This window comes from Rhopilema esculentum, chromosome 15, assembly GCF_057945365.1.
Source record: "Rhopilema esculentum isolate cy_ngs chromosome 15, ASM5794536v1, whole genome shotgun sequence".
Taxonomy (NCBI): domain Eukaryota; kingdom Metazoa; phylum Cnidaria; class Scyphozoa; order Rhizostomeae; family Rhizostomatidae; genus Rhopilema; species Rhopilema esculentum.
Window position 1 is genome coordinate 10,004,006 of NC_142829.1, and position 27,936 is coordinate 10,031,941.

Sequence of the window (27,936 nt, forward strand, 5' to 3'; positions counted from 1 at the left end):
AGTAAATCTTGCATTATATGCAAATAGACCTTGTATTGTATGCAAGTTATGTTGCAGTTGACGAATATATATCGAGTTATGACCGTCAAAACCTTAAAACTATACCAGAAATGACGTCTCCGATCACGTGACAACAAAAGACTTTCTAAAAAGGTACAAAGAGCAATTTTCAAGCTTAGAGCTTAGTTTGACGGGATCTGTTGAGATAACAAAAGCTAGCATGTTTGTTGTTAGATTGTTAAGAGTATCTGCGCTGTCTAGTAATGGCGGTAGTCTGATCCGCAACTGATGCATAACTTATTTCCCGAAAGTTTCCAGGGAAAATTAACCAATATCTTTAAAAATATAGACTTGTAAAATTAAAAGCTGATTGGCGTTTTTGAAAAAATATTACTAGAATGAAAAAGAAAGCAAATTATTTGTTAATTAGATGTTTATTTGAAACAAAGAAAAAAACAAGCACAGCCATGAAAAACAATAAGAAAAAAACAGTGTAATGCCAACCTCGGCTAGCCCGTGCTCCAGATCCCTAACTTGAAAGTAGAGGTCGCTCCCCCCCCAAGCAAAAAGTTGTATCTCGGTCTTTGATCCTTGGTACAAAAGCCAAATAAATTCGGGCACAGTAAAAGACGATAGGAGAGGGGAATGGATGAGCGCCTCCGCTTCCCGCTCCTACCTTCTACAGTACTCTCTCCAATTAACGGACACCTTAAAAGGCGGACATCTCACAAATTTTTTCCCCGATCGTTTTCTGGTCAAAGTCTCATAAAAAACTTTCTAAAAAGAGGAAAGATAATTAGCGGACACTCTGATTTAAGGACAATATTGTTTGTACAAAATAGTCAATTTGGCTTTTTTCTTTCCAATTAACGGACAGTACAAAAAATCTAGGAGCCAGCGAACAAGAAAGTGAGAAGAATGAATATTTGTTCAAATATTTATTTCAAACACTTTGACACTTGATAATCTCGTTGGCTTTTTACGGCTTCGTTTTTTTTACAGCCCAGTTTACTAACTTTTTTGTCCATGAAAGTTTTGTGTTACGCTCAGTTTGGTTATTTTTTCTTTTTTTAGTGTCAAAGTTCAACCCGATTGCCACTAATTACCCAGACTACACCCAGAGGTGGCGCCAGAAATCTTCCGATAGAGGGATTGGAGCAGAGGGGAGGGCTAGGTGCTTCCGACGAAGGGGCTGTAGCCCCCTATACCTCCCCAAGCGCCACCACTGATTACACCTTTTAAATACAAAACTAGGGTCTATTTTCAACCATATAGCAGACCGTTCAAAAAAAATCGACGATTTATCACTTTTTAATTATCAACATAAATTTGTTCACAGTGAGCTTTGTTGCGAAAAGACACCCAAACCAAACACTGTTACAAAAGACACCAAAATTTGCTTGAAATTTTGTAACAGTGAGCGTAGTGACTGTTAACGGAACAATATTTTATAGTTTTGCGAATTTGGGTCTGAATTTTACGTGACTGTAACCGGTAGTGTGACTTTAAGCGGATAGACTGAAAGCGAGGATTACTGTATTGTGACCTCGAGAACATAAAGTGCGAATGGAGCTTTCAAAAGGTAACGGGAGCGTACGCATCCTTTCATTGCAATTCAGTTTTGTGCACTATTGTCGTCACTAAAATATGCAAATGAGCTTCACAGGTTCAATTTAGATATGGCTTTTTTTGTTTTTGTTATACATTGTCAATGCTTAATAACATGAGGGTCCGACATTGAAAAATTATGAAGGACCATAGTTGTCTCCGTTACGCCACTTAGTGACAAAGAAAATTCCCTAACCAAAGGGCTGAGTCATCTGACCAGGGGCTAAATATCCCAGAATCCTCTCTCTCCAACGAAAAATACAGAGCTTTGTCCCACGTTCTCCACTTCATCATTTCTCCACAGTTCTCCCTTTCTAAGACTTTCTCGTGCGGCATCGGCATTTGTTCCTCGTGCAAACAAATTGTCTTTAATTCGAAAAGTTAAGTAAACAAAGCTAGGAGAAAACCCAGAAAAAAATGCAAAGAAAATAGAGAGTCACTCAAATATAAAAGAATTTATTCAATAATTGATCAACTAAAAGTAATTATTTTGATTTCTCGCTATGTTTTTCATTAATTGTCAGAAAAACGAAGTTTTTACCAACGCTTTGCAACTATGCAAACAGAATGCATCACATACAAAATGCGACGTATTGTTTAATCAAGAATAGTTGCTTAGCTACAGTTGCGGCAATCGTAGCAAAAACATGATGAATCGACTTTTTTTCCATACTAACTAAATGAATTTAAAAAGTGATTTTTTAGTTTAAAAATAAAATAATTTCCAAAGATAAACAAAGGGAAAATAAAAATTACTTCGGCTATCAGCATAGATGCTCTTTCTCCTTGTAGTTTTGAATATCAGATGATATATAAGGTAAATTTGTTTATGAGAGCAAATTGGAACTCGCAGTTTCTTACAGTGATTGTTTCGGGAGGTTTATTGCTTGAATGAGCTACCAACAATGATGTCAATGTTCGAAAATAAAGATACTGAGAAAGAGAAATGATCATCCTGACGAAAAAAGCTGAAAAAGCTACGAATTTTGATTGATTCTCTTCTATATTTACTAAAATTTCCAACACGTCAGTATTTATCGATTTCAGCTTCATTTATATTCATTTATATACGAATTTTTATTGATGTCCTTGGCCAAACAGCATCAATATTCTTGGCACAAGTAAAAATGTATCTTAAAGCAAAACTGTTTTCTTATCAAGTATTTGTAAAAACACTTCTCAGAAAAATTAGTTTTACGTTAGTTGTTCGAATGACATTAAGTTACTAGCAACCCAATAATACAAAAAAATACTTGAAAATATCGTAAAACACAAAAATTGTTTTTATCAAATTAAATTATTTACGAATAAGCTGAGATGCAAAGTTTTTGACTAAAATTTGATTGCATACTAAAATCAAAACAACCATCGGCTTAATTTTTAAGTACAGTAAAAAGCAGACATAAGAACCTTCATTTATTAAGAACCTATAGCTTGAAAGTACATTTTTTGTAACATGCCAGTAAATAAGAACCACGTCAGCCTGATATTTCAACCAGGTTCTTAAACAAACCATCCTTACAAAGCGCAACCCATCGACGCAGGCCGAAAAGGATAGGTAATGGAGAGATGGCTTGAGAATGATGCCAATTTTGAGTTCTGGCATGATAAAATTTCAGCTAGGATGGGAAGATTATATATGACTAAATGGACTGCTTAAAAATGGCGGGACCTAAGGGAAGTTAAAGAATTTTGCACCGGGGTTTTTGAAAAAAACTGGTTGTCTGACTATGGATGAGCTAGGATATGAGAAAATTCAGTCCCAAGGGCTAAAGGACGCGTCAATGCTAAACCTTCTACTATTCTTGTTTTTTGGCATTTTTTGGACCCTATGTAAAGAACCTACACCCTGATTGTGGGATGTACCTCATAGCATAGGAACCTAAACAGGCTGAATTCGAAATTTTACGTTCTTATGTGCGGGTTTTTACTGTAACTTCTTAATGGGAAATAAAACTTAGTACTGATTTACGCCTCCTACGATGGTATGAGATATCATAAAATCGGCATGTAAAATTATGCGATTTTCTGCAAGAACCAAAACTGTCAAAAGATGTATGTTTCATTTAATGACGATCATGGATTTCATGGTTGGAAACGAGCTTTGTTTCGTCATCGCCAGCAATTTTCTAAAATTGAAAAAAGTTTTAAAATCTAGCTTAAAAAACAAATTGAACGTTAAGTAAGTACCATGATGAAAACAAAAACTTTAGCGGATTAGTTTTTGTTTCAAAGAGGATAAACAGTATACAGTCTACAATCGTTCAAAAAAGGATTGAGACAGCTCTTTATTCGAACTAAAAACAACGCCAAAATATTTCTGGTGTATAATACAGAGAGCCATCCAAGAAAAAGTACCGAAGCTAACCTCTTCGCAGTTTTAACTTAAGATACAAACAGACAACTTTCACTCTCTCCCTCCCTCTCTCCCTCCCTCCCTCCCTCCCACTGTCCTTTTCCCCCTCAAGACAATGTTGTTAAGTAACACTTGGCGATGGTTGTCGCAAATCCTGAATTTCAACATCGTGTGCAGTAACAACGTCACTACAATTTTGCTTGAAGAAGGAAGAGGATCGAATATTAATGTTATTAATTGTTGCCAATAAATTTTGTATGATTTCATCACTGGTCTCAATATGTTTTGTGAAGGATTGTAGGCCAAACCAACATATTCCACGGGGTTTATAATCATGTATCAATAATAGTTACTCACTCTTTCCCCTTTTTGTTTTTGTCTAGTATAGTAATGTTGGGCCTCCAAGTAACTGAGTTAAGACCAGACAAGTGCTGTCTGTTGTATAGAGGTGGAGGTTCAAAGCAGCAGCAACAAAACATCATTTGGTTGAATCACAAAGTTTTGAATTTACTTAAGTAAAACGAGGGAACCAATGGTAATTGAACGGGGGATGTTAGGGATTTATTCAAGCTAAATGACAGTAAGACGCTTGTTTGGTTGCATACGTTTCTGGGCGAGAAGAAAGCCTGCCAGGCCTGGCTTTCCTGGCCAGGACCATATTATATAACCTCTTTTAAGGGCGAAAATACTTTATATTGATAGATGTAACCGAGGGCTTTTCACTCCATTTCACATTATGAGCTCGGGGCCTAGACTTTATTTTTTCGGGTAGGCATCTCTTGGTAAACGGTACAGAACAAACAAACAATAATAGCATTCTTAATCCGATGACTAAGAAATCCTTACAACAAAATAACAACTTGTACCTTAAGGAAACCCTTACCTTTTCAACTTCAGTCCGATTCATAATTCACTCTCGATTCTAAAAAGGGAATCATATACACACTGAAATGACAACCACAGTGGTCTAGAAAAACCAAAGATCTATGATAGAAACTGGTTACCTGGAGTAGCGACATAAATTAAATTGCCTCAGATCCTTTAAAATTAAATAAGATATGTTATATTGATTACAGGTCAGATATACAGTGATCGAGGGCATGCAGACAGAGCTGTTCACATTTTGATGTAGAAAATTTGTGTAGACAGTTGTACGCTTACTGCTAATCAACAATTGTCTGATTATAGCATAAAGCGTGAACCCAGAGCTGCAGCATAGAATTGTTGCTTCACACAGCTAAGCATCGAACATACGTGGTGTCACTGCTGAAAGTACAAATCTAAGGGTACCGTTATACCTTTAAATGAACCATTTATCAATACTGGCAGGTTTTTAAGAAAAAAAGTCTGTGTGTCCTGGTTTTAGCAGATGTATGAAGGCGAGTGGTACTGAAAAATACCCTGTCACAAAACAGTACATTTCCAGATAAACTGTAAACAAATCATACTTTACCGTTTTTACGTTCTTTAACATCTGAGTGTAATTTGGTGCCAACATAAAAGACAACTGGCAGAAAGCAAAAGAAGCAAGTCAGGGCAATGATTGGTTCTTGATCTTCATCTGGTGAGAGACAAAATTTTCCCCATAGTCGTCGGGTCTCGTTGAACTAGAAAATCAATTGGTCGTTATTGATTTCTTGTTCATTACTAATAATTTTTTCTAAATGAAAGCTCGTTTTCATATCAGCCAAGAAAATATATAACATATTAAGAAATACGTTTTTACTAACCACTTAACTCTGATACTTGGATACGACAAATGAGATTTTATGAAGAAGTTGGTGACCGTGTAAAAAATCTGCCCTGGAAGAAATTAGGTGTGTGAAAAACAGCATTGGAAAGTGTTCCGATTTCTATCTTGTCCAGAGGCGTACCCACATAAAAGGTTTCATGAGATCAAACGAAAATTCCCAGAAAACGATTATGGTTATATTGTGAGGATGAATATACTAGTTCAAAAAGTTTACATTATGAAATTCTTTCTGTAAATAAACCGCTTCAGCGTATTTTTAGGGATCTTAGACATTCATTTTCTTCAGGAATTGCTTGCCAAGCAAACAGGGACAATGAAAATTTGCTGTGCTAGCTACGCATTACGCAAGAATATTCACAGGGATGTATTCTTTTGAATTTGTATTTGCTTCATAGCAGCTGAAGGTAGCTCTAGAACACTAAGAAGCTGTGCTTTTCGAGCAGTGTCACCTTAGCGGTCCTATCTCTCGATGTGACTACACACCGCGACGCTGCGCCTGGAATTACAGAGAGCTGGCGACCGTGGTTTGTTCATGTCAGAGACTCGAGCCACGGACCCTCGGATCTGTAGTCGGCGACCCTAAACACTGAGCCATCCTCGTTACATACTGATGTATATGTTACCTACACACGTACATGGTATTTGAAAAGTTAATTCAAAAAAGGTCATAATAGCACAATAGATCTTCTTTCAGCAAATAAAAATAAATAGGAATTCATTGATCATAACCTTAGGTACCAACTAGGATGGTTTGACAGAAAAAAAGAAAACCATTACAGAGAGTGCTACTTCAAATGTTTGAAGAAATAGAGAATTATGCTGCATCTACGCATAAAGAATGACACTCACTGCATAAACCATGTCAGCACACCATCGCTTCTCTGCACTGCCTTCAAAATGGATTGATTTCATATATTTCTTCAGTTTCTTGTAAGCATGGCGGCAATTGCTACACAGGTTTTCTTTCGTCTTCCAGGATGTTCCATTGCTTTCTTCTGTTACATTTAACATTACTGGAAAGGGTAGGTCAATCTGAAATGAAAGGCTTCTTTTAAACAGTAACACCGCACGTTACTTACCAAGTTAAACACCAAACCGTTTCTGCAAATAAAATAATCAAATTAACTACCCATTAAGAATTTGTCACCTTTAGTTTAGATAGAACCACGTAATGCGCTGTACTATCAATCTTTCTCAAAGGTTCAGAAGATACTTTCCGAAGCCGTTTTAAAATTCCATTCGAATGTTGTCAGCGATTTCATTCAGGTTTTCGACAGCGGAGAAATAGTAACTTCGCTTTTCTTAAAGCGTGTACATGATTATATAAAATTACTCTTTGGTGCTTAAAAGACGTCCCCCCCACCCCCGCTAATTAATTTTTTGATTTTTTCCACCCAGAACATTCTTATTCCAACTATTAAATTAAATTTTTGAAATTAAATTTTATTATATTACATCATTAAATTTAATATAATAAATTATAAATATCTATTAAATGTTCTGTTTTATGACAGTTTCTGTGATATTCTATAAGAAAATTTATATTTAAAGAATTATTGCTTTCTCCACCCCCTGGCTATTTAAGTTTCTGGAAATTTTCCAACCCCCCGGCTATTCCACCCACCCGCTTATTATGTTTTAAAGACTTTTCCAGCCCCCCGCATATTTCAACACCCCTTCTTTTAGGTACCAAAGAGTATAAAATTATGAAGAGAGACCAAATTACAGCGGTTTGATGGGGCAAGAGCTTGTGTTCATCCGGTCATATCTCTGCCAATTCGCGACATATTTAGAAATATTTCACGTTGCTCTTTCAGGCTATGGGAACAAAATTATAATTCCTGAAAAGGGTTTTTGTGACGACATCACTTGAGAACTCTATTGAAAATAGAAGATCTTAATGATTTTCGGAATATGATATAGTTGTTTTCGTTGTGATTATTCATCACTTTTAACGCTCAAAAGTTGCCCCTTTCCAAGAACATCCAAACAAAGAGGAATTGGCCACCTTGCTAGGTCACAATGTCCATTTTTTGAGTTGAAAATGATTGAAGTGGATACCAGGAAACAAAGTTTGTTAGTTCAATTTGATAATTTCCATTGCAGCCGAGAGCTTCATTGCTGGGCCGTATGCTCCAAAACACTTTGGTGCTTCCCTAGAGTACTTTTCCTTGAACTCACAGGAGGTTTCGTTTACCATATCCAGTATTGGGAGCTTCATAATAATATCCCAATAACACAAAACTGCAACTAGTACCAGGCGCGGATCCAGCCTGAATTCTGACCTATGCAATGCAAAGGTTGTCAGAAAGAAAAGCCACGCCCTTTTGTTTTGGAAACTCCCAAACTTTTCTCAATAAATTTTTTATCTCTGATATTGAATAGAGGATTCAAGAAAGGAATTCTAAGGAAACGACTCGCAAAGAGAAGACTTAATTCATCTGCAATCGAAGGAAAAAGGTGTTGAGAAAACCTTCTCCGGTAGGATTCGAACCAGGACCCTCCACTTTTCAAACACAGTGGTAACATCAGCAGCGATTGTCAATTGTAATTTCATTGGCTGTAACAAACAATTGCATAGGTCTACTCTAAACAATTGCATAGGTCAACTCTGATTCCTATTGGTTGGCTGAACCGCTGCAGAGGCCAGCTCGGCTTCTGATTTGCTAAATCAAATCTCACCTATGCTCCCGCCAAAGATTGCAGAGGTGAAGTACACTCTGATTGGCTTACAAGACGTTTGCAGAGGTCGAGCAAGCGGTGATTGGCTCTTGAGGAACAAACAAGTTTCTGGATTCAGAAAATACGGACCAGATAAATGCCTAGAATTGCCACTCGACTATTCTGTGCATAGGCCGAAAGGTAGTCAGCAAAGTATATGTCCTGCTGTCTTCTGCATGTTGTTGGTGTCAACGGGGGCAGATCTTGGACGGACGTTGCTGAAGAATTTGCCAAAGAAACAATTGATTAAAAATTTTGATAGTTTCTATTTTATTTTGTTGTTGTTAAAATCTGACTTATGCTTCTGCATATATTGCTGTAGTCTGGATCCGCCTCTGAGTACTCACACTCAGCTAGTGTCTGGTGCATTACCGATGTACAAATTATTAGCTATTCCACAATACATTATAGAGACCAGTCATAATAAATTGTTTTTTGGAATGTAATTGTTATTGTAGAAGTGGAATTCTAAAGATAAACAGAATTGGCTACACCTGCAAAGGGGAAGTCATCCGTAAAACACCGTTACATCAAACCTACAGAGCAGTGTAGCAGTACCATCAAAATCAAAAATTCCTTTTTCTAAAGTGCATAGAAATTTGTACCTTTATCAACACAACTATAGGTCAACCACATCGACACTATGAAAATAAGGTCAACATGCAGTATTAATGTTATCGCTGCCATTTTAATTAGGGGCAAAGAAAGTAAAAAAAGATCATTTGAACATGGCAGTAGTGACATCTTTCTCTCTTTAACCTGACTTCATTTAGTTTTAAGCTTTCCATTATTGCAGTTTTCATACTTAATCTAACTTTAATTTGTTTCTTACCTCTTCATTGGAGTAATTGGCAAAGCAAACCATCATTTCCTTCACCAAACTCTTTGTCTTAATAAATTCTTCCTTTGGTATCCATGGAGCCTTTGGATCACTGTCAGTTCTCTCTTTATAGCACTCTAAAAAGTAAGGTTTAGATACAGTACATTTTTGCTCGTTTGATGTCATTTTTCTTTTACTATTTGGATTAAGTGATTAATGTGTTGCCACAAAGAAAGTATTCTGATGGCAGTCCTTTGCAAAAAATTTCCCCTTCCAAACAGCTAATTTTGCATTCAAACGAATTTTAAGCTGAATACCACTACTCTTTCAGTTATAAGAAAATGTTAATAAAGGAAATGAATGGCAACTGAAACAGCTGGGATCACAACTGAGCTGAACTTATGAATTGACCCTTAGAAATATTTCATGGAAAAGCTGTACAATACACAAAGGGAAATCAGGAGTCTACCATGTTGGTGTTTTAGGGAAATCAGGAATGTAACACAATGGCGTTATAGGGAAATCAGGAATCTGGCCTGTTGGTGTTGACGGAGATCAGGATTCTCTATCAGGGTCACTTGTTTGCTGCATCCAGCTCAGCCATGTTTTGTTTCCGTTTTAGAGATAAGTGAAGGAGAGGTTTCATTCAAAAAAACGTAACCACATAATATGATTATTCTGATATGCAACTGAATCTAGTTGCAGCAAGTTAACAAGTTAACCATGAAAGGCAACTTGATATAACTATTCTAAAATATCTACTAGACTTAGAGATTTTACAGAAAACAGACCTCAGCTCCCTATCAGTTTATGTTTTACAGCCCTCAATCCCCTTACAACCTTTCAGCATACATGCCACACCCTTAGCCCACACCCTTAGCCCATTACAGACTGTGGGTGTGTCTCACAAACTTTTTATAACTTTTTTTGAAATCCTGATACATAAATCAGTCATAAACATTATTTTGACATTAAGATGCTAATTAAAGGCATTTATTTAGTATATTTAACCTCTGGGTTAAAGTCAAAATGGCGGACATTGGAAAAAATGCTGAGATTCAGCAAAAATTCAAATTGCTCTATTTTTTTAGAACAATAAAAGATATTGAAGTAAAATTTTGTATGTGTGTTTATCTCATGATTATCCACTTCTCCACAAAAAATTAGCAAATTCTGAGAGTTTGGGTAACAAAATGAAGAAATTTGTCCCATTTTGAAATGGAATGACCCAACAGCCTTTTGTAATTGTCAGAGAGATCCGTAGTGCATTATTCATGATGACATTTCTTATAAAAATTTTTTTCCAGAAGCTAGCCCATTTTTAAGTTGCCTACAAAGGTTCAAAATAAAGTGACAAATAGGAAAGAATTAGCAGAAGCTGGGAATTATTTTATAAATGGCCTATTACAGAAGTAGATTGCCCTCCGTGCTCCATGCTGCCTTCCATTCATCTTAATTTATCCAGCCATGCTGGGAAGAATGCTTCATTATATGAGGGATGGATAAATGAAAAACCAAAAAACTTCCTTAAATATCTGACAAACAGCAAAATTATACAGAGAACCAGTTGTAACAAGTGAAACTGCTGAATTGTTCTGAAAAATAATGTTCAACACATGCTCTAAAGTGTTGGTTATCTAAATCACATTAATTTACCTTAATTGGCAAATTTATGGAGTTTATTAGAGGTGTGATTTATTTTTCTGAAAAATGCCTTAATCAATCAGCAAATTTAGCTTTTGGTTAATCTTGAATCATTAATTGGTCAGGACAACAAATACAAAAAGAGCGGCTCATGTGGTTACTGCATGACACAATAACTAGGTGCATAAAAGTTGTATTCTTATTCTCTGAATTCTGTGGTATTCTTAGTGAACTTGAGTGTTTTAGTTATGGAGTCAATGTTTGCAGTTAATACTTCATTTGCATGAATAAAACATCAAGGTTCATAATGCCATACACAAGGATCAGGTTTAATTGAAACACTATAAAACAAAACAAATACTGAAAATTGCCCATCAGACTTCCAAATAAGTTGTTGAACAAAGGACAAATCCTGTGAAACAATCAAGAAATATCAAACCAAACCAAAAGGCTGCAGTTACTGTTTATTAATGCCTGTCAATTGTGTTCTCACCATTGATGCCTCTCATTGTTAGATATACTAATAACATTAATCAATTATACACATTTGTAGTGTCCTAAAATTCTAAACAGGGACAGACATTTGGTCAAATATTGGGGGAGGGGGCAAGCGTGTTGTTGTGATAAGATGATGTCACATTTTCCCATTGTTTCAGAACAAAAGATCATTGTCCTCCAAAATATTTGGGGTGACAGCCCTTCTCGCCCCTCAGGTGTCCACCACTGATTCTAAATATATATGATCTAATGAAAAAGTCAGTCAGCTAAATGCTGAGAGGCAATGGCAACACAATGTTGTGACATGTTTTCTTTGGGGGTAAACTATTAAAAAGATCACTCAGAATATTGTTTTGTGTGAGACTGCTCAATAGCCAAGCTTTAATTAAATTTGCAAACATCTATAATCAAGGTATGTTTGTGAAGTCATGATCCAATTTCATAACATGCCACTCATATAAAGACCTGATATCAATATTTGCATGAGGAAATACTTCACCAAACAATATCATTTCGTAAAGTTATGCAACAGTATAACAAGACCAGGTCATCAGCAATTCAAAAAAACTTACTTTCACATTCAAAGTTTCGCCACATGTCATATTGAATTTTGAATATTTTTGGAATAGCCTGATACTGGGCATTGTATTCCATAATGAGCTTTTGATTGCAGCCATCAGCTTTTGATATCAAAAGTTGATACCTTTTCAAATCTGAATGTAAATGTGTACATTTTTCACAAATCTGTAAAGGCCTTAAACTGCTTATGATGCAAGATGTCATCTTTCCCATGACTGTTGCGAGTCCATCTAAGACAACATCACAGCCTTTTTTCGCAATGGGTTGAATATCACTTTGATTGCTAACTACAGAATAAGATGGGGTAACAATTGGTGCCCATGCAGATGAGGGTATCACTGAAATAAAGGTGGTAATTGCCACTGATGTTGAATTTAGATCAGGAGATATAGTTAGTGATTGTGTCATTGCAGTTGATGACAAAGGTGTTGGCAAAAATGATGACCCAACTGCAGCTGTAACCATCGTGTCCCAAGAACAAACTGTATAGGTAGAGCAGTTTCTTGATGGAACAGGTGACATGTACATGCTTGAAGGGTTGTATGCGGAACTAACAGGTGAAAGGGAAACAAAAGTGCTTTGAACAGTTCCTGAAAGAGATGTTAATGGAGAGGTGGAACTTGTAGCAAAAGTGCTCGTGTTTGCCATATTATGTACACTGCTTTGAGTCTGAAGTGGTAACATGCTGGTTGAAAGCATATTTGAGCTGCTCCCATTACTCATTGTGAGATTCCTTCTAGTAAATAATGACGAGTAAAGAGTAACTGCTGAGGATTGACTCGGTTTAACTGATGGCAAATTTTCCAAGTTCAAAGTTCTCTTATTTTGACTTACTGTCGACCGACTTTCAAAAGTATTGACTTGAAATATGCTACCAGATGATTTAGCAGAATGGCTTGCAAAATTTTCACTGACAATGCTGCTCGGTTTGGTAATAGTTTTAACTAAGTTTGAATGCAGAGAAAATTTCGTCTCTGATGAAGCAGAAGAAGCAGGAGAGCTAGGCCATTCACCGGTCTTTGATGGGCCATCAGCTTGAACGAGTGACTCGAATATATTTTTTGAAGCGAAGTTAACATCCGATAAACTTTTCGCTAAAATCGATCCATACGATGTTTTCAGGGAGAATTCCTTGGAAGTCTGGTCCACTGCCAATTTCAGGACCCCTGACTGAGTCCTACTTAGGTGGACAATTAAACCTTCATCTCTGTGCTCATTTCCTACATCTTTGCAAACAGCGCCATTGTAACTACAGTAAACCAAAATCATCACCAAGATACGATAATACATCATATAATTGCGATAAATTCTCTAGCTTATCACCTGACTGCCATTTGGTACGTTTGGAACAGAAAATCGACTTGAACTATCACCTAAACAAAGATTGGAACAAAGAAACATGAAGTACTTCATTTGCTGGAAATGTCGATTGAACTGAATTGATAGTAAACTTTCCCGAACACGAAGCAAGGAGGGGGAGGGGAGGGGTGTTGGATAATAATTGAATTTTAGTGCCCAACACTTAAGGTCACTGGAAAATGATGGAAGCATCCATTCTTAAGATTAAAACATTAAAGTAACGAAGACAAGAAGATTAATAAAGTATAATCTTGGCGCTATTTGATTACTACTGACTAACAAAACTGTTTTTACCGAATTGAAGCAAAACTTGCCGAAGAACACAGAAATATTGGGGGGGGGGGGGGTGTCACACTCCGTACAGCCCCGGTAAATCCGTCATTGGTTTCTGTAAAAGTAAATGTATCATCTTATAAAGATTATGCGCAATTTTTCAAGTTGCTAACAATAGTAACTAATAACAGACAAATTGTGTGAAATATCCCGCTGGGTTCCTGGAAACTATAGATAAACAGATAAATCACTAAGGATAGATACAGATGTAGATAAATTTTTTTTTAATCAAGAGCAAGCTTGGTGACTTTTTACATCAAAGAGTGCCCTAAGCATTTCATTTCAACAGTGCTCAGCTTTGCTGTATAAAGACGAATCGAATAACAGATCACCAAAAATCTATAACTACAGGTCCACTATATTGAGTCATTATCTCTCTCTTCTTCATCTATTACTGCCTTCCATGATTTTTTCAAAACGATGTCCCTTTCATCGAGCATCGAGGAACCTAGAATATACCATCTAAATAGAAAGCTGAAAATCGTCCTACAATCACTGCCAAAAGTCCACTGTTAGGTGATCAAAGTAATTTTGGCAGTGCTTGTAGGTGTCGATTTAAACATAGAAGGGAAACAAGACGGAATCAAAACGCTAATTGATCTAATAGCAGTAAATTTAGAGACAAGTATTTCGATAGCAGTATCAAAATGACAGTGACGACAAGCACAATAATATGATTCTTTGGAAACGTTGAAGATGAAACCAGTGGTAATACGTTGAAGATGTAGTTATGTTAAGTGATTCGGTTTTAACAAAAAAAAAGAAAAACACGAAGTAGTGCCAATCGAATTGTGAAAATATTTCGTTGTTCAGTGTCAATCAAATTTTGAAGCGATACAATCGAGACTGGAAACAAAAAATTTACGTGAAAATTTTTCAACGAAAGAAAAATGACAATGTAATTTTACCCTTCAAAACCCATAATTCTTTATTGCATACTAATCTTTAACCAATCAATTCGTACTAATTTAGAAAGATTTTTCTGCTAATTACATTCAATATGAATATACAAAATCAACACCAATTTTATAAAAGTACCCATCTTTATAGCAATCGCAGCGGTAAGGAAATAGATATATGTATGTGATAAGCAGGCCAAATCTACTAAGAACCTTATATTCTAAAATTAACTGATAGCTGAACAACTGCAGTTAAAATATGATTTTGTACTTCAAAAAGACGTTCATCACTGGATTTTGCATGCAATGTACGACGGCGGCAGAAACTGGGATAAAAAAATGTTCAGAGCGATGATTTTGAAATTGGAAGTTGCATAAATCTATCCTGAAACGACAAATAATGCTTTATGTGCGTAATAAGCATTTGCTAGTTGCAAGATACGTAACAAGAAGGAGAATTTACCGAGAAAACCTTGCTGGGGTTAAAAAAAACATGGCAGATTCATCGAGGATACTTTTCTCAGTTTTCAAATATCTTAAAACTCAAGAAACTTGGCCACCATTAGAGAAGTTAAGAACTCAAAAAATCCAGAACTGATATGCCAAAAATTATCAAACAGTATTGTTGAAATTGTATTTTATTTATTTTCACTTGAGTTTGTAAATAATGGAAGCTGTATTTCTCATCATAACCGGGTAAAGCGACCTCCCGGCTTCAGGACACAAAATGATTGATAGGCTATTGTATGTCATGCATCGGGATGTCAAACATCCGGATCACGAATGTTGTAACCCTGAACATAAAATCATAGCACGGTATATTAGAGAGCAGCATACATTCATCGCAAAAAAATCAGCAGTTAGGAAGTTGAAAAAGGAGAATAAAGAATCACGTGACATGCTTTCTCCAGCCTTCGATAACAGCATCATCAGGAGGCACTGTTGATGCAAAAGCAGGATGAACATCGGCAGCGGCTAAATACGCATGCACATGCTTGAAGGCCTCTGGGATTTCATACTTCTTGTAATATTTAGCAGCAACTCGAACATGGTGCAGCTTAGGAAGCAAGACGCAATCTGGGTGCTGTATGTCATCACCATCAAGAAACATACCAGGTGAAAAAGATAAGAAGTTGTCGAGGCGACCTAATTCATCAGTCAAGCCTTGCTGCAATTTTTCGTCGTTCGCCTTGATTTTATTCTTGATAAAAGCGGAGAACTTTAGAAATACTTTGTCACCAGCAGCGTTGGTTGCCTTACTTTTATTGACTAGGTTGGGCTTCGGCTTTATTTTATCCAAGTAATCTGCAATTGCATTTGAATCGGCGATTACATTCTCCCCATGCTGAATTATTGGAACTTTCATTGGAAGGCCATTCCTTGCACAAAAATCCTCGAACTCTTTAGATTTAATGCTGAGATTCACAGGGCAAACAGTACCTCCGATTTTCTTTAGCTTTAAAATCATCATTATGCGATGACAAAAAGGACAATCACCGAGCTTGTTTGGAAATCTTGCATGAGCCTATGTTGAAAAAAGATTGCATCAAACTGGGGCATCATTGTTATCAAGCAAAGATATGAACAAAAAAATTAATAAACGGAATTCAAATTTCTCAAAACATAACTGTTTTAGTACTTATCTATGTCTTTGTGATAATAAATGAAATTTTGACATCTTTGACTACGATACTAAAACGGTCGCCAACAAAAAGAGCAGTAAATCCAGACATGAAGCGCTTAAGTGAGATTCAAATCACAGCAACAGAGCACTATAGATCAGCAAGGTCAGACAGAGTTTTATAGGTTTGGATATAAGAGGTTGACTGTAACGCGTATTTAAAAGATTGTGATCTTAAACTCTATGTATTTTTGCTTACTTACATATTCGAAATCATGGGAAATGTGATTTGAAAACAACACTTTTAATATCAACGAGAACCACAGGATATAAATAGACGAACAAATATACCTTGACAAATAAGTCAATTTTTATTTCAGGGACTTCAATTTTTGGCTTCGGAAGAACTTTTGGTGGTGCAGGCTTAGCTGCAGGCTGTGCTTGTTTACTTTCCTCTGGCTGCAATGCTTCTTCTGGAGTAACTGGAGCAGTTCCATCTTGCAGGGAGCTTGCAGGGGCTTCTTCTGGGGCAACTGCAGGGGCTTCTTCTGGGGCAGCTGCAGGGGCTTCTTCTGGGGCAGCTGCAGGAGCTTCTTCTGGGACAGCTGCAGGGGCTTCTTCTGGGGCAGCTGCAGGGGCTTCTTCTGAGGCAACTGCAGGGGTTTCTTCTGAAGCAACTGCAAGGGTTTCTTCTGGGGCTACTGCAGGAGTATTTTCTAGGGCAGCTGCAGGGGCTTCTTCTGAGGCAACTGCAGGGGCTTCTTCTGAGGCAACTGCAGGGGCTTCTTCTGAGGCAACTGCAGGGGTTTCTTCTGAGGCAACTGAAAGGCCTTTTTCTGGGGCAACTGCAGGGGTTTCTTCTGGGGCTACTGCAGGAGTATTTTCTAGGGCAGCTGCAGGGGCTTCTTCTGAGGCAACTGCAGGGGCTTTTCCTTGAGTACTGGAAGGGGGTTCTTCTGGGGTAACTGTAGGAGATTCAGCTTCAGTACTGACAGGGATATCTTTTTGAGTCTCTGTGGGCGCTTGTTCTGGGGGAACTACAGACGATTCATCTTGATTATCAGCAGTGGTTTCTTCTGGCCTATCTGACGGGGCTGCATCTTGAGTACTGGCAGGAGTTTCTTCTTGGGAAACGGCAGGGACTTCACTTTGCGAACTAGCAGGGGTTCCTTCTTGGATAACTTTAGGGGGTTCAGCTTCATCTTTGATAACCGAAGGAGCTTCATCTTTTGAACCCATAGAGGTTTCTTCTGAGGTAACTGCAGGGGCCTCAGCTTGCGAACTAGCAGGAGTTTCCTCTGGGGTAACTTTTGGGGCTTCATCTTGGGTATCGGTAGGGGTTTCTTTTGTCTTGACTAGAGGAGCTTCATCTTTGGTACTTTCACAAGCTTCCTCGGGTTTACTAGCCAATGGTTCTTCCGTGGCAATTTCTCTAGCTGGTGTTTCAACACTGTCTTCCTTGCATTGAGCATTTTCTACCTTCTCCACTTGGTCTCCTGCTGCTGCATCTGTTTGATCTTTGGTATCCAAATCTGCATTTGCGCTAGTTGCGTCAACATCTTCATTTGCATTGTTCGACAGAGTAATTTCAGTTTCAGTACTTTTCAAATCCTTTTCTTGGCTCGACTACGAAGAAAATTTGTAGGAACTTTAAATCCTCAAGATCATTTTGAGAAGAATAAACAAAACTAGTGGTAAATATCCTTAATATTAGAAATGTGCACCAGTCACCGGTATAGACAAATGCTTATTTGGGCCCTTTGGTCTATGATTGGCTTATGATGGTCTTTGATTCTGAATGGTTTTCAACATCTTAAATAAACCTCTTAAAAATCAGTAGGTTATAAGTTCCTGTTCAATTGATCAATTTCAGAGTTATACAGTTAATCTCACATCATCTGATATACTTGCATAAGTCCAATAATTGATATATCAGACAAAAATGTATGGTCAAAGTCAATTTGGTATAAAAGCTATCCATTTCCATTGAAGAAAACAGAAAACAAACATTGTAGGGTACCCCCATGTGTTTTGTTAGTACTTAATTCCCGTTCTGTTACGTATATCCTCATTCTGCTGTAGCACTCGTGAGTAAGGTTAAGTCTAAAATCTAACCAAGATACGGTAACTAACAACATTATTAAACAAACAGTCGACTGAAAAGGGTCCTGTTCTGTGTAAATGACAACAAAAGCTCAATATTGACAGAGCCCTATCTCAAGACCAGTCTCATTGTTTACATTGACTTTAAATGTGAAGGCATGACTTAAAAAACTTTTAAAACTATTCTTGGGAATTTTTAAATAAATGATATCACAGACTTTATCAGTTTTCTTCATAAACAAATTTAAAAAAAAATTGATCATGATGTAGAAAATGATAAAAGCAGGCAGCATTAAATTGGGATTTTCATTGAGAGCTGAAACTATTGAGAACCAAAACAAACTATAATATGGAAATTTTAAACTTCTTTATCAGACGCTTTGGTAAGATGGTAACACAGCATGGGTAATGCAAAAGCATTCTCTGTCAATAATACAATTGTGATTTGTTTGTTTGCCAGGTTATTGTGTATACATTGTGCCAAATTCAAAATTACAAAATGCAGTTTCCCATGCAGCTTGTATTAAACTTTAAATTAAAGATGAAAAATCAATGAAGCTAGAAGACAACAAGCACAATGCATTTCTCCATATAATCTTATTCTTTGTTTCAATCAATTCTCTCATCCTTTTGGCAATGAGGGCATTTGAACATCTTCAGAGAGATAGGATGGTGGACTGGAGTTTTTGGGAGATTTAATTGTTATTTGCCCAAGCACAGATGAAAATAAATTTTATCCTAATAACAATGGTCCGAGACTCAATTTTTGTGATAGCCTAATATTAGCAAAACCTAATTTGCGAGTCTTGATAAGTAACAAAGTTTGAATTATACACAAGGAGGATAAAATAATGTGGTTGGTAGTACAAACTAAGATTTTTTCAAAACAGTGTGTCAATCCTTGTAATCCCTTGTAGCTGTACAAGTCTCCCTGGGGGGACTCACATGCCTGACCTGATGGGATGTGCCACAGGACAGGGTATCCTTTTGACAAAATTATGGGACAGGGTATTATGAATTGCCGGCACAGCTTACACTGTTTTTAGAGTTTTCTTTGAATGAGCACGTTTCAGTTATAATTGCTAGTGGTAAATATAATGGAATCTGTTATATATATTGTGCTGTATTTTTGACATTCTTTTAAAGGGACAAATTATGCTTTTGGCAACTTTTTTATGGGACAGGTCTTGGGTGCAAAAAGGTATTCTGCACACCCCATCACTTTCCTTGCCAGGTGTCTCACGCAGACCAGCCCTTGCCGCAGAAAAATTATTTCATCATGTCAACTTGACAAATAAGAATTTGAGCCTTTTTATTTGATGCAAAATAAATTTGTTTAGTTTTGGCATAAAAAATTAAAATGAAAAAAGTTGATTCTGCAAACAGCATTCAGTCTTTGCTATTCTATGTACTTAGAAGATTATTTTCAAATCTAGCTGCTTTCTATTTGCATAGTTGACAATCATTTTTTTCTTTTTCTTTATCAGACTGAACTCAATAACAGGCACAAAATTCCTTCATTGGGACTTGAAGAAATTATCTTTCCTGGAACCCTCTTGATTTAAGATTTACTGGAATTTAGATTTTTGAAAGTAGGAAATTAAAAAAAACCAGTCCTGTTGAAAATTTACAAATGTGCACCTTCAAAACTAAAGATTTCAGTAACAGCAAATGAAAAGTCAAAACACTATTAGAAAATCTGAAGAACCAGTCTCAAAACATACCTTTGGTCAAATGAAAAGCTGTCAAAAATATTTGTCCCACAAATCTGTTTTTCTTTAATAACCGACAGATTCCAAATAGATTAACTTAGGACCAAGTATCTCAGAGTTATCATGGTTCTTCTAACATTTCATATTTCCACTCACAGTAGCAGATCGACAATCAGATTTGATATAGTGCTATAGTTACTTACCAAATAGACAAACTAAAGCCACTGGCTAGGTATCTTACAATCATTCACAAAACAAGCAAAATCTTTGAACTTGTCCTTGTTTACACTGAAATGTGTGATCTGCTTTACTAGGCCACTCATATGAGCATCGCATCAGACTATTAAATAGGTATACGTGTCCGAGTTAAAAAAAGACATATCTCGACGTTTTCATTTTCCGAGCTACTTGCCTGGGAAATACTATCTTCTTTATCTTCAGCAGGATTTTTCTTTACATCACTTTCAGGTTCAGGAACACCAGCGGCCAATTGCTCATCTGCCATTTTGGTTTGCTCACTTTTAACACCTTGGCATTTTCCAACTGAGGCTTCTTCCGCATTTTGCCCCGGGAAATTTCCGTCCCCTTTCAGGCCGTTTTCGTCCATTACCAATCGGTTGTGAAAGGAGCACCCCCTTTTGTGACGATTTAACACAGAAATTGAGCGGCAATAGAATCTATTTGAAAGAATGCTCGATGCAACGTGGAAGCATCAAGGCCACGGAGAGCGATCAAATTACACAGTCACATTGAAGTGCTTGTCCATCAAATGCGCACCCAATATTCAACGTTTCATCACTTGCTTCATGATTTTGAGAAAAGTACTTGATGCGAGCTAAACGATCTAAAGGATTGCACATTTTGAGTAACAAGCATCTTAAAGTTTTCCAATGTTGAAATTTTGGAGAGGCAAGCCAAAAGGTTTTTAATTCCCCTTAGATTCTTATTTTTGTTTTGAAAATTTTGCTTGCACTTCAAGAACCATGATATTTTTCATGAAAGGAATGCTCAGGTGAAATTCAAATGATCAAGTTTCTCTGACAAGTGGCTAGCTGTCAAGTGGGTCTTTGGAGGGGGGGCAGGGGGTCGGGGTATCAGATATCGTTATTCGGCAAGAAAATTTTACGGAAAGACGGAGAAATGACGACCAATTGACATTTTCACATGTATTTCTACCTTCTACGGGCTATATAAATATATGTGTGTGCTCTGACAATAGATTTTGCTATATCATGATTACACTGCAAAAATAATACCAAATATAAACGATGATGTAATAATAGAACGCAATGGAATATTCTTGAACGTAATATGCGAAGTAACTGCGTGCAAATTCTAGTAATTTATAAGAACGAAGTATACCTTTAGGCGCGGCGCATATCAAATCAAGCAAAAGTTAGCTTTATTACATTACCATAATCCTGCAAGAGATTTTCCTATTAACGTGATTCCGTTAGAAAATTTTCCTTTTACTGTAATTCCGAAAGAATATTCTCGTATTACCGTAATTCGGCAAGAAAATTTCCCTATTGCCATAATCCTGCAAGAAAATTTTCATATTACCGTAATTCCGCAAGAAAATTTTCATATTACTATAATCCTGCAAGAAAATTTTCATATTACCTTAATTCCGCAAGAAAATTTTCATATTACTATAATCCTGCAAGAAAATTTTCATATTACCGTAATTCCGCAAGAAAATTTTCATATTACTATAATCATGCAAGCAAATTTTCATATTACCGTAATTCCGCAAGAAAATTTTCATATTATTATAATCCTGCAAGAAAATTTTCCTATTACCGTAATTCCGCAAGAAAATTTTCATATTACTATAATCCTGCAAGAAAATTTTCATATTAGTATAATCCTGCAAGAAAATTTTCATATTACTATAATCATGCAAGCAAATTTTCATATTACCGTAATTCCGCAAGAAAATTTTCATATTATTATAATCCTGCAAGAAAATTTTCCTATTACCGTAATTCCGCAAGAAAATTTTCATATTACTATAATCCTGCAAGAACATTTTCATATTAGTATAATCCTGCAAGAAAATTTTCATATTAGTATAATCCTGCAAGAAAATTTTCATATTACCGTAATTCCGCAAGAAAATTTTCATATTACTATAATCCTGCAATAAAATTTTCACAATACCATTATCCTGCAAGAAAATTTTCCTATTACCGTAATTCCGCAAGAAAATTGTCATATTACCGTAATTCCGCAAAAAATTTTTCCTTTTGCCATGACCCTGCAATAAAATTTTCACAATACCATTATCCTGCAAAAAAATTTTCCTATTACCGTAATTCCGCAAGAAAATGTTCATATTACCGTAATTCCGCAAAAAAATTTTCATATTACCGTAATTCCGCAAGAAAATTTTCATATTACTGCAATCCTGCAGAAAAATTTTCTTATTACAATTATCCTGCAAGAAAATTTTCCTACTACCAATGTTCCGGAAGGAAATTTTCATATTACCGTAATTCCGCAAGAAAATTTTCATATTACTGCAATCCTGCAAGAAAATTTTCTTATTACAATTATCCTGCAAGAAAATTTTCCTACTAACAATGTTCCGGAAGGAAATTTTCATATTACCGTAATTCCGCAAGAAAATTTTCATATTACCGCAATCCTGCAAGAAAATTTTCTTATTACAATTATCCTGCAAGAAAATTTTCATATTACTGCAATCCTGCAGAAAAATTTTCTTATTACAATTATCCTGCAAGAAAATTTTCCTACTACCAATGTTCCGGAAGGAAATTTTCATATTACCGTAATTCCGCAAGGAAATTTTCATATTACCGTAATTCCGCAAGGAAATTTTCATATTACTGCAATCCTGCAAGAAAATTTTCTTATTACAATTATCCTGCAAGAAAATTTTCCTACTAACAATGTTCCGGAAGGAAATTTTCATATTACCGTAATTCCGCAAGGAAATTCTCCAATGCCCTTAAAGAGGCAGTACTCAGAAAATGCTAAAAACTACTTTTAGAAAGTAAGACTGACGAAAAAACAACTACAAGAGATATTTTGATGAAACTTGAAAAAACATGATATAACAATACAAAGTTGACATATGTGGGTTTTTTTACATTTAAAGGTGTTTGTTTCCATGGAACGTTATAGTGCAAGACCCAATATAGGACTGGGTACAAATACCGTAGTCCAAATATGGGTTTTGTTGAATTTTTAAAGCTTACATCTCATTTTATTCAGCACGTCAACTAACGCCAGAAAAAAGTTTCAGTTTTACAACTTGCAAAGTTAAAACGTTGTAGTGCTCTAAATATAAGTGGCCTGGGTGCCAATACCCTAGTCCAAAATATAAGTGTCCTGGTCATTTTTTGAAACTTGATATGGATTTCATCTTATTCTGCATATCGGATTATGAACCAAACTTTATGCTATTATCATAACATGTACAATTCTACTGCGATGCATTTGTACTATCATGAAAGGTCAAAATGCAAGTTGTTTGACAAAACGAAAAGTTTCAACAGCCATAACCTTTTGCCTATAGGTCATATCACAATGCTCCATTGATCTCTTTTGCTAAACTTTGCAAGATATTTCATAATTTTGTCATAATTTTGCTGACTGTGCATTTTTCATGTTTTCGGAAACGTAACTTCTTGGCCAGAATGTTCCCAAGGCTTAAAATGATCAATGGCCTTTACTCTTATAATGATTTGAACTTTAAAAAATTCAGTTACTAAGAGCCTTATTTGTCCCCTTGTTGTTGAATAAATGGAACAGTCAATAGCCAAAGTAAATTCAAGGAAATGATCTCATTCGAACATTTTTGTATTGAGTTAAGACGATAGCACTGGGTCAATTTACCTTAAGGATGCTCCAAAAATCACCCCTCGAATTGAATTCTTCCAAAATTCTGATGACATGTCCGTCATGTTTGGATTTTTCTAAAATGAGTGATTGTTTTTCTCATCTCTTGGGAGGATGATTGAAGGATCAGGTGCCCAAATATTTGAAAAAACTGTATCTATTGTCTTGTGCCATTTCTTCTACAAATCTACGAAAATACCTTTTCTGTCTCTTTGCTTAGCCCTGTTTAAGCAAAGCATTTCTGAGCTTATTTAGCCCCCCCCCCTGATATCTTCTGATTGGCAATTGAAAATTGCTAAAGATTATTAAAAGATTATCTCCTTCTACCAAAATGACGATTTGACAATTTTTATGTCAATCAAACCGATGGTGACGTCATAATAATGTAAATATTTTTCTCAATTTTTTCCTATTTAGCAGAATTATACTTCCATAATTAAGATAAATGATTTAGAAACTTAGGTTCAGTCAGCCGAGACACAGTCAAGAGTGACATTCTCTAAAAGCCGTATTTAATTTTAACGAAAATTTAAAGCTGCTAATTTTGTTGAAAAAGGTATATTTTGGGTGGGGAGTTTAAAAAACCTTCACTAACCAGACCCGTTATTATTGCTTTTAATGCAAACAGCACCATTTTTCCACAAAGATACTAGAATATGCTTATTTCAATTGATATATCTCAAATTAGGCAGTGATACAAGACGTTTTGCAATTAAAATTTTGACAAGTCATTCAAAATATCTGCATATTTAATTATTTATATCTTCTTCAATTGTTAAGAAACAACAAAAAAATAGCTGACGTTTTTTATTGTTTTTTATCTTTTCTTTTTTCATTCTTCTTCTCAGTTTTATTATCTTCTTCAACAGAAAATGAATTTGAAAACTACTTTTTCGACAAAATTCTATGGATAGTCCGGCTAATCTTCATGCAATTGAAAATTAATACCTTCTTTTGCAAGCAGTTTTGATTTCATCATCTATTGTTAGATTGAGTATCTAGTTCTGGCTAATAGTGCATCAGGTATGTTCAGGGCCGCCAAGAAGTGTTTGCATTCGTTGAAATCATTTTAATATTTTGCATACATTATTTTGTAAAGTTCATTTATAAAATTCTCTAAATGAAATTAATCATATTTTAAGGCCTCTTGGACCTTGAAGCCTATGGTGATTTTTGTGGAATTGTCTAGTTTTCATACTGCTCGACCTGATAGTCATATTTAGCATGATTAATAGTCATAAATTAGCATGATTGATTATTTCAAGTAAAGGGTTAGGGTTAGGGTTAGGGTTAGGGTTAGGGTTAGGGTTAGGGTTAGGGTTAGGGTTAGAGTTAGGGTTAGAGTTAGGTTTAGGGCTAGGGTTAGTTCAAGGGTTAGGGTTAGGTTTAGGGTTAGGTTTAGGGTAAACTAATTACGTCATCAGGTCGAGCAGTAGGGGAGCTAGACAGCTCTGATTTATGTAGTAGGCTTGACGTAACCTCACAATAGTTCAACCTCATAATCATGTGTATAAATCGTATTGTTCTCTTATGTGAAGTTCAGTTAATCGCTAACCCATCTCACGCACTAGTCGCGCGATATTCTTCGAGTCGCCTCTCGCTCTCAAGAATTTGGATTACTCCAGAGTTATAATTTATAACTCTATAACACACAATAGTATAACCTATAACATTAGCCCCCATCCTCTCTCTAAGTCACCAAATTTCTTTTGTTAAATCTGTACTCACGACGGAGGTAAAACTAAGAGAAAACTCATTGGATTATTGGTAACATAACGCATTCAACACAAACAAATGTTAACATAACAACATCCGCCATCTTGCCAATCGAACTAACTAAAAACGTGGTGCGCGGTCAGAGAACTAAGCACCACTGAAAGGATAATGTTTCATAATGGTAAATGTTCATGTTCATACATAGGTGAATATAAGTCACATCTCAACATCTTTTTCGTAGTCAAAAAATTAAATAGCTTTTGAAAAGGCCTAAATTTGCCTGCCATGACTGTAAATGCTTGTTTTATCATTGCAAACTTTCAGTGTTTATCAATGCACAAAATAGTAATGTCACTGAACCTTAAATATTTGTTTGCTAAAAACCGCATTGCTAAAGAAGCAACTATGCAACAAATTAGCGTGAGGCAATATGACAATTGCTTTTTCTAGTTTTTTGTATATAGAACTGTAAGAAGCAGGCATGTGCGAATTTGGGGAGACTGAACTTCGATAGAGACTTGAGAGATGGCAAAAATAAAACATACATAGTAGGTGGTCACTTGCTACTTATCATTTTCATAATTTTGCAAACTTCTAATCATGTTATCGCTGTGCTGAGTTTTATTGCTGGCAAAACTTGCATTCGTTTTTTTTGAGTTTTTCTATAAGGTATAGATTTTTGTTGATTGTAGTGAAGCCAGGCAAGAATGACTGTCGTTTGATTTTGATAAAGACTGTATTTGATTTTGGATCTGCGACGGGTAAAAATGGTAGAGGAAATATATTTCCCAAAACTTTGAGAATTTGCCGGTTTTAGCAAGCCTCCTGAGAAAATCTTTTTGATTCCTTGGAAGAATTATAACGATATAAAGCAGCGTCAACGCTGTTCGGGAGGGAAGGGTCCCTTGAATATGAACAAAATTGAAAACATTTTTGGGGTTGGGACAATTATCAAAAGAAGATATCAATCTATGATTAATATTTAACTTCAAACTGTACGTAAGCCAATTTTGGAATATTTATCAGAGACCTAATGTGGTTTTTTAGAGAAATTGTGAATGGTTACTTTAAACTGTGAATGGTTTTAATTCCATTTTATTATGTGCTGCTCAATAAAAAAGTGCTGCTAGTAATTTGGGAAATGAAATATTTTCGAATGCGCATGCGCTTTGAAAAAATAAACGTTCTGCCCTGGCAAACACGATGGTCACGTGCCGTCACGAGCCGTCGCAAGGATACGCACCATTATCTTTGACTAAATTACTTCAGTCTGAAGAGACAACAATCATGCAAAATATGATAACACTCTCCACCTCAGAGGCGTTTGTTGGCAACCTTCTAGCCCTGACAAAAAGGTTAGTTGCTGCCACAACCTCTGCGACGGAGAGTGATATGATAACAGCATGACAATTTCACAACTTATGTAGTTCGAGATGTAGAATGTGATGCATAACAGACTGAAGCCGAACATTTCCGCTTAAAGCTATTTTTAGAACATTTAACTTGATCTCAGTTCTCAAAATGAAAATCGTCACTTTCGAGTGATATATCGAGTGTATGTCTGCCAGGCATTAATTTAATGAATTTTCATCACTGCACCAAACAGCGTAAAACGCAAATTCGGGGCCAAATAGGGTGTGGCTAAGGGTGTGGCTATGTTTTGACTGGACCTCTTTTGGACGGACCAAAAACGTTTTACATTGTTTTCAGGGACATTTATAGTGTAATTTGGCCTAACTACAGCTATCACTGCTCATGTATAAATCTTACCAGAACATATAAAACCTGGTCAAAACAAAACAAAGTAGCAAACCTGATAACAGGGAATTTTTTCTTCAATTCCACCCTATGGAGTCAATATAGTATTTTTTTGTGAATGAGGAGAATGGATTGGAATGCAATTACTGTGTTATTGATTGATCCTTAAAAGGCAAAGCAACTGTTTCTAGCTGTTTCTTTTCATAAAATGCTGTTTTTAGAGACTTGATCTCTAATCATGTTACATATTTCAATTTTCTAAGAACTGCCCAAAACACAGCCTTACTGCATATTGCTGTTTTTTTAGGTAATATGAGGTTTGTCTATATAATACAAATCTGTAACTACTACTAAGCTTTCAAAACTATGCCTGGCTAGCCTTATGGATACTCAAACCAAAAAATATTCTTATCCAAATGTAAAATATGTTATCTTAATTTATATTTTTCATCGTGTTCTTTCGGACCCTTATTCTGACATTTTATGCTCTGAGGAGTGTCAGACGAAAAAGCTTTTAGCCAATATGTCATAAAATGTTTGCTTTTTTCAAAGCCATTTCCAAATATAAAACAAAGATAGAAATGGTATT

At 36.0% G+C, this 27,936-nt stretch overlaps 2 protein-coding genes across 2 annotated transcripts; both read right to left on the reverse strand.

Annotated features, from left to right (window-relative positions):
- Window positions 1-2,033: 2,033 nt before the first annotated feature.
- Window positions 2,034-13,383, reverse strand: LOC135685281 (uncharacterized). The gene is made up of 6 exons (XM_065201169.2): window positions 11,973-13,383; window positions 9,271-9,395; window positions 6,567-6,749; window positions 5,418-5,571; window positions 4,848-4,886; window positions 2,034-3,737 (listed from the first exon to the last, which is right to left on the reverse strand). The coding sequence occupies exons 1-5, from the start codon at window positions 13,270-13,272 to the stop codon at window positions 4,858-4,860; spliced, it is 1,791 nt and encodes a 596-aa protein (XP_065057241.2). The 5' UTR covers window positions 13,273-13,383; the 3' UTR covers window positions 2,034-3,737; window positions 4,848-4,857.
- Window positions 13,384-14,570: 1,187 nt separating this feature from the next.
- On the reverse strand, window positions 14,571-20,791 carry LOC135685280 (uncharacterized). The gene is made up of 3 exons (XM_065201168.2): window positions 20,419-20,791; window positions 16,543-17,817; window positions 14,571-16,095 (listed from the first exon to the last, which is right to left on the reverse strand). Exons 1-3 carry the CDS (start codon window positions 20,611-20,613, stop codon window positions 15,460-15,462), a joined length of 2,106 nt encoding a protein of 701 aa, XP_065057240.2. The 5' UTR covers window positions 20,614-20,791; the 3' UTR covers window positions 14,571-15,459.
- Between the last annotated feature and the right edge of the window lie 7,145 nt (window positions 20,792-27,936).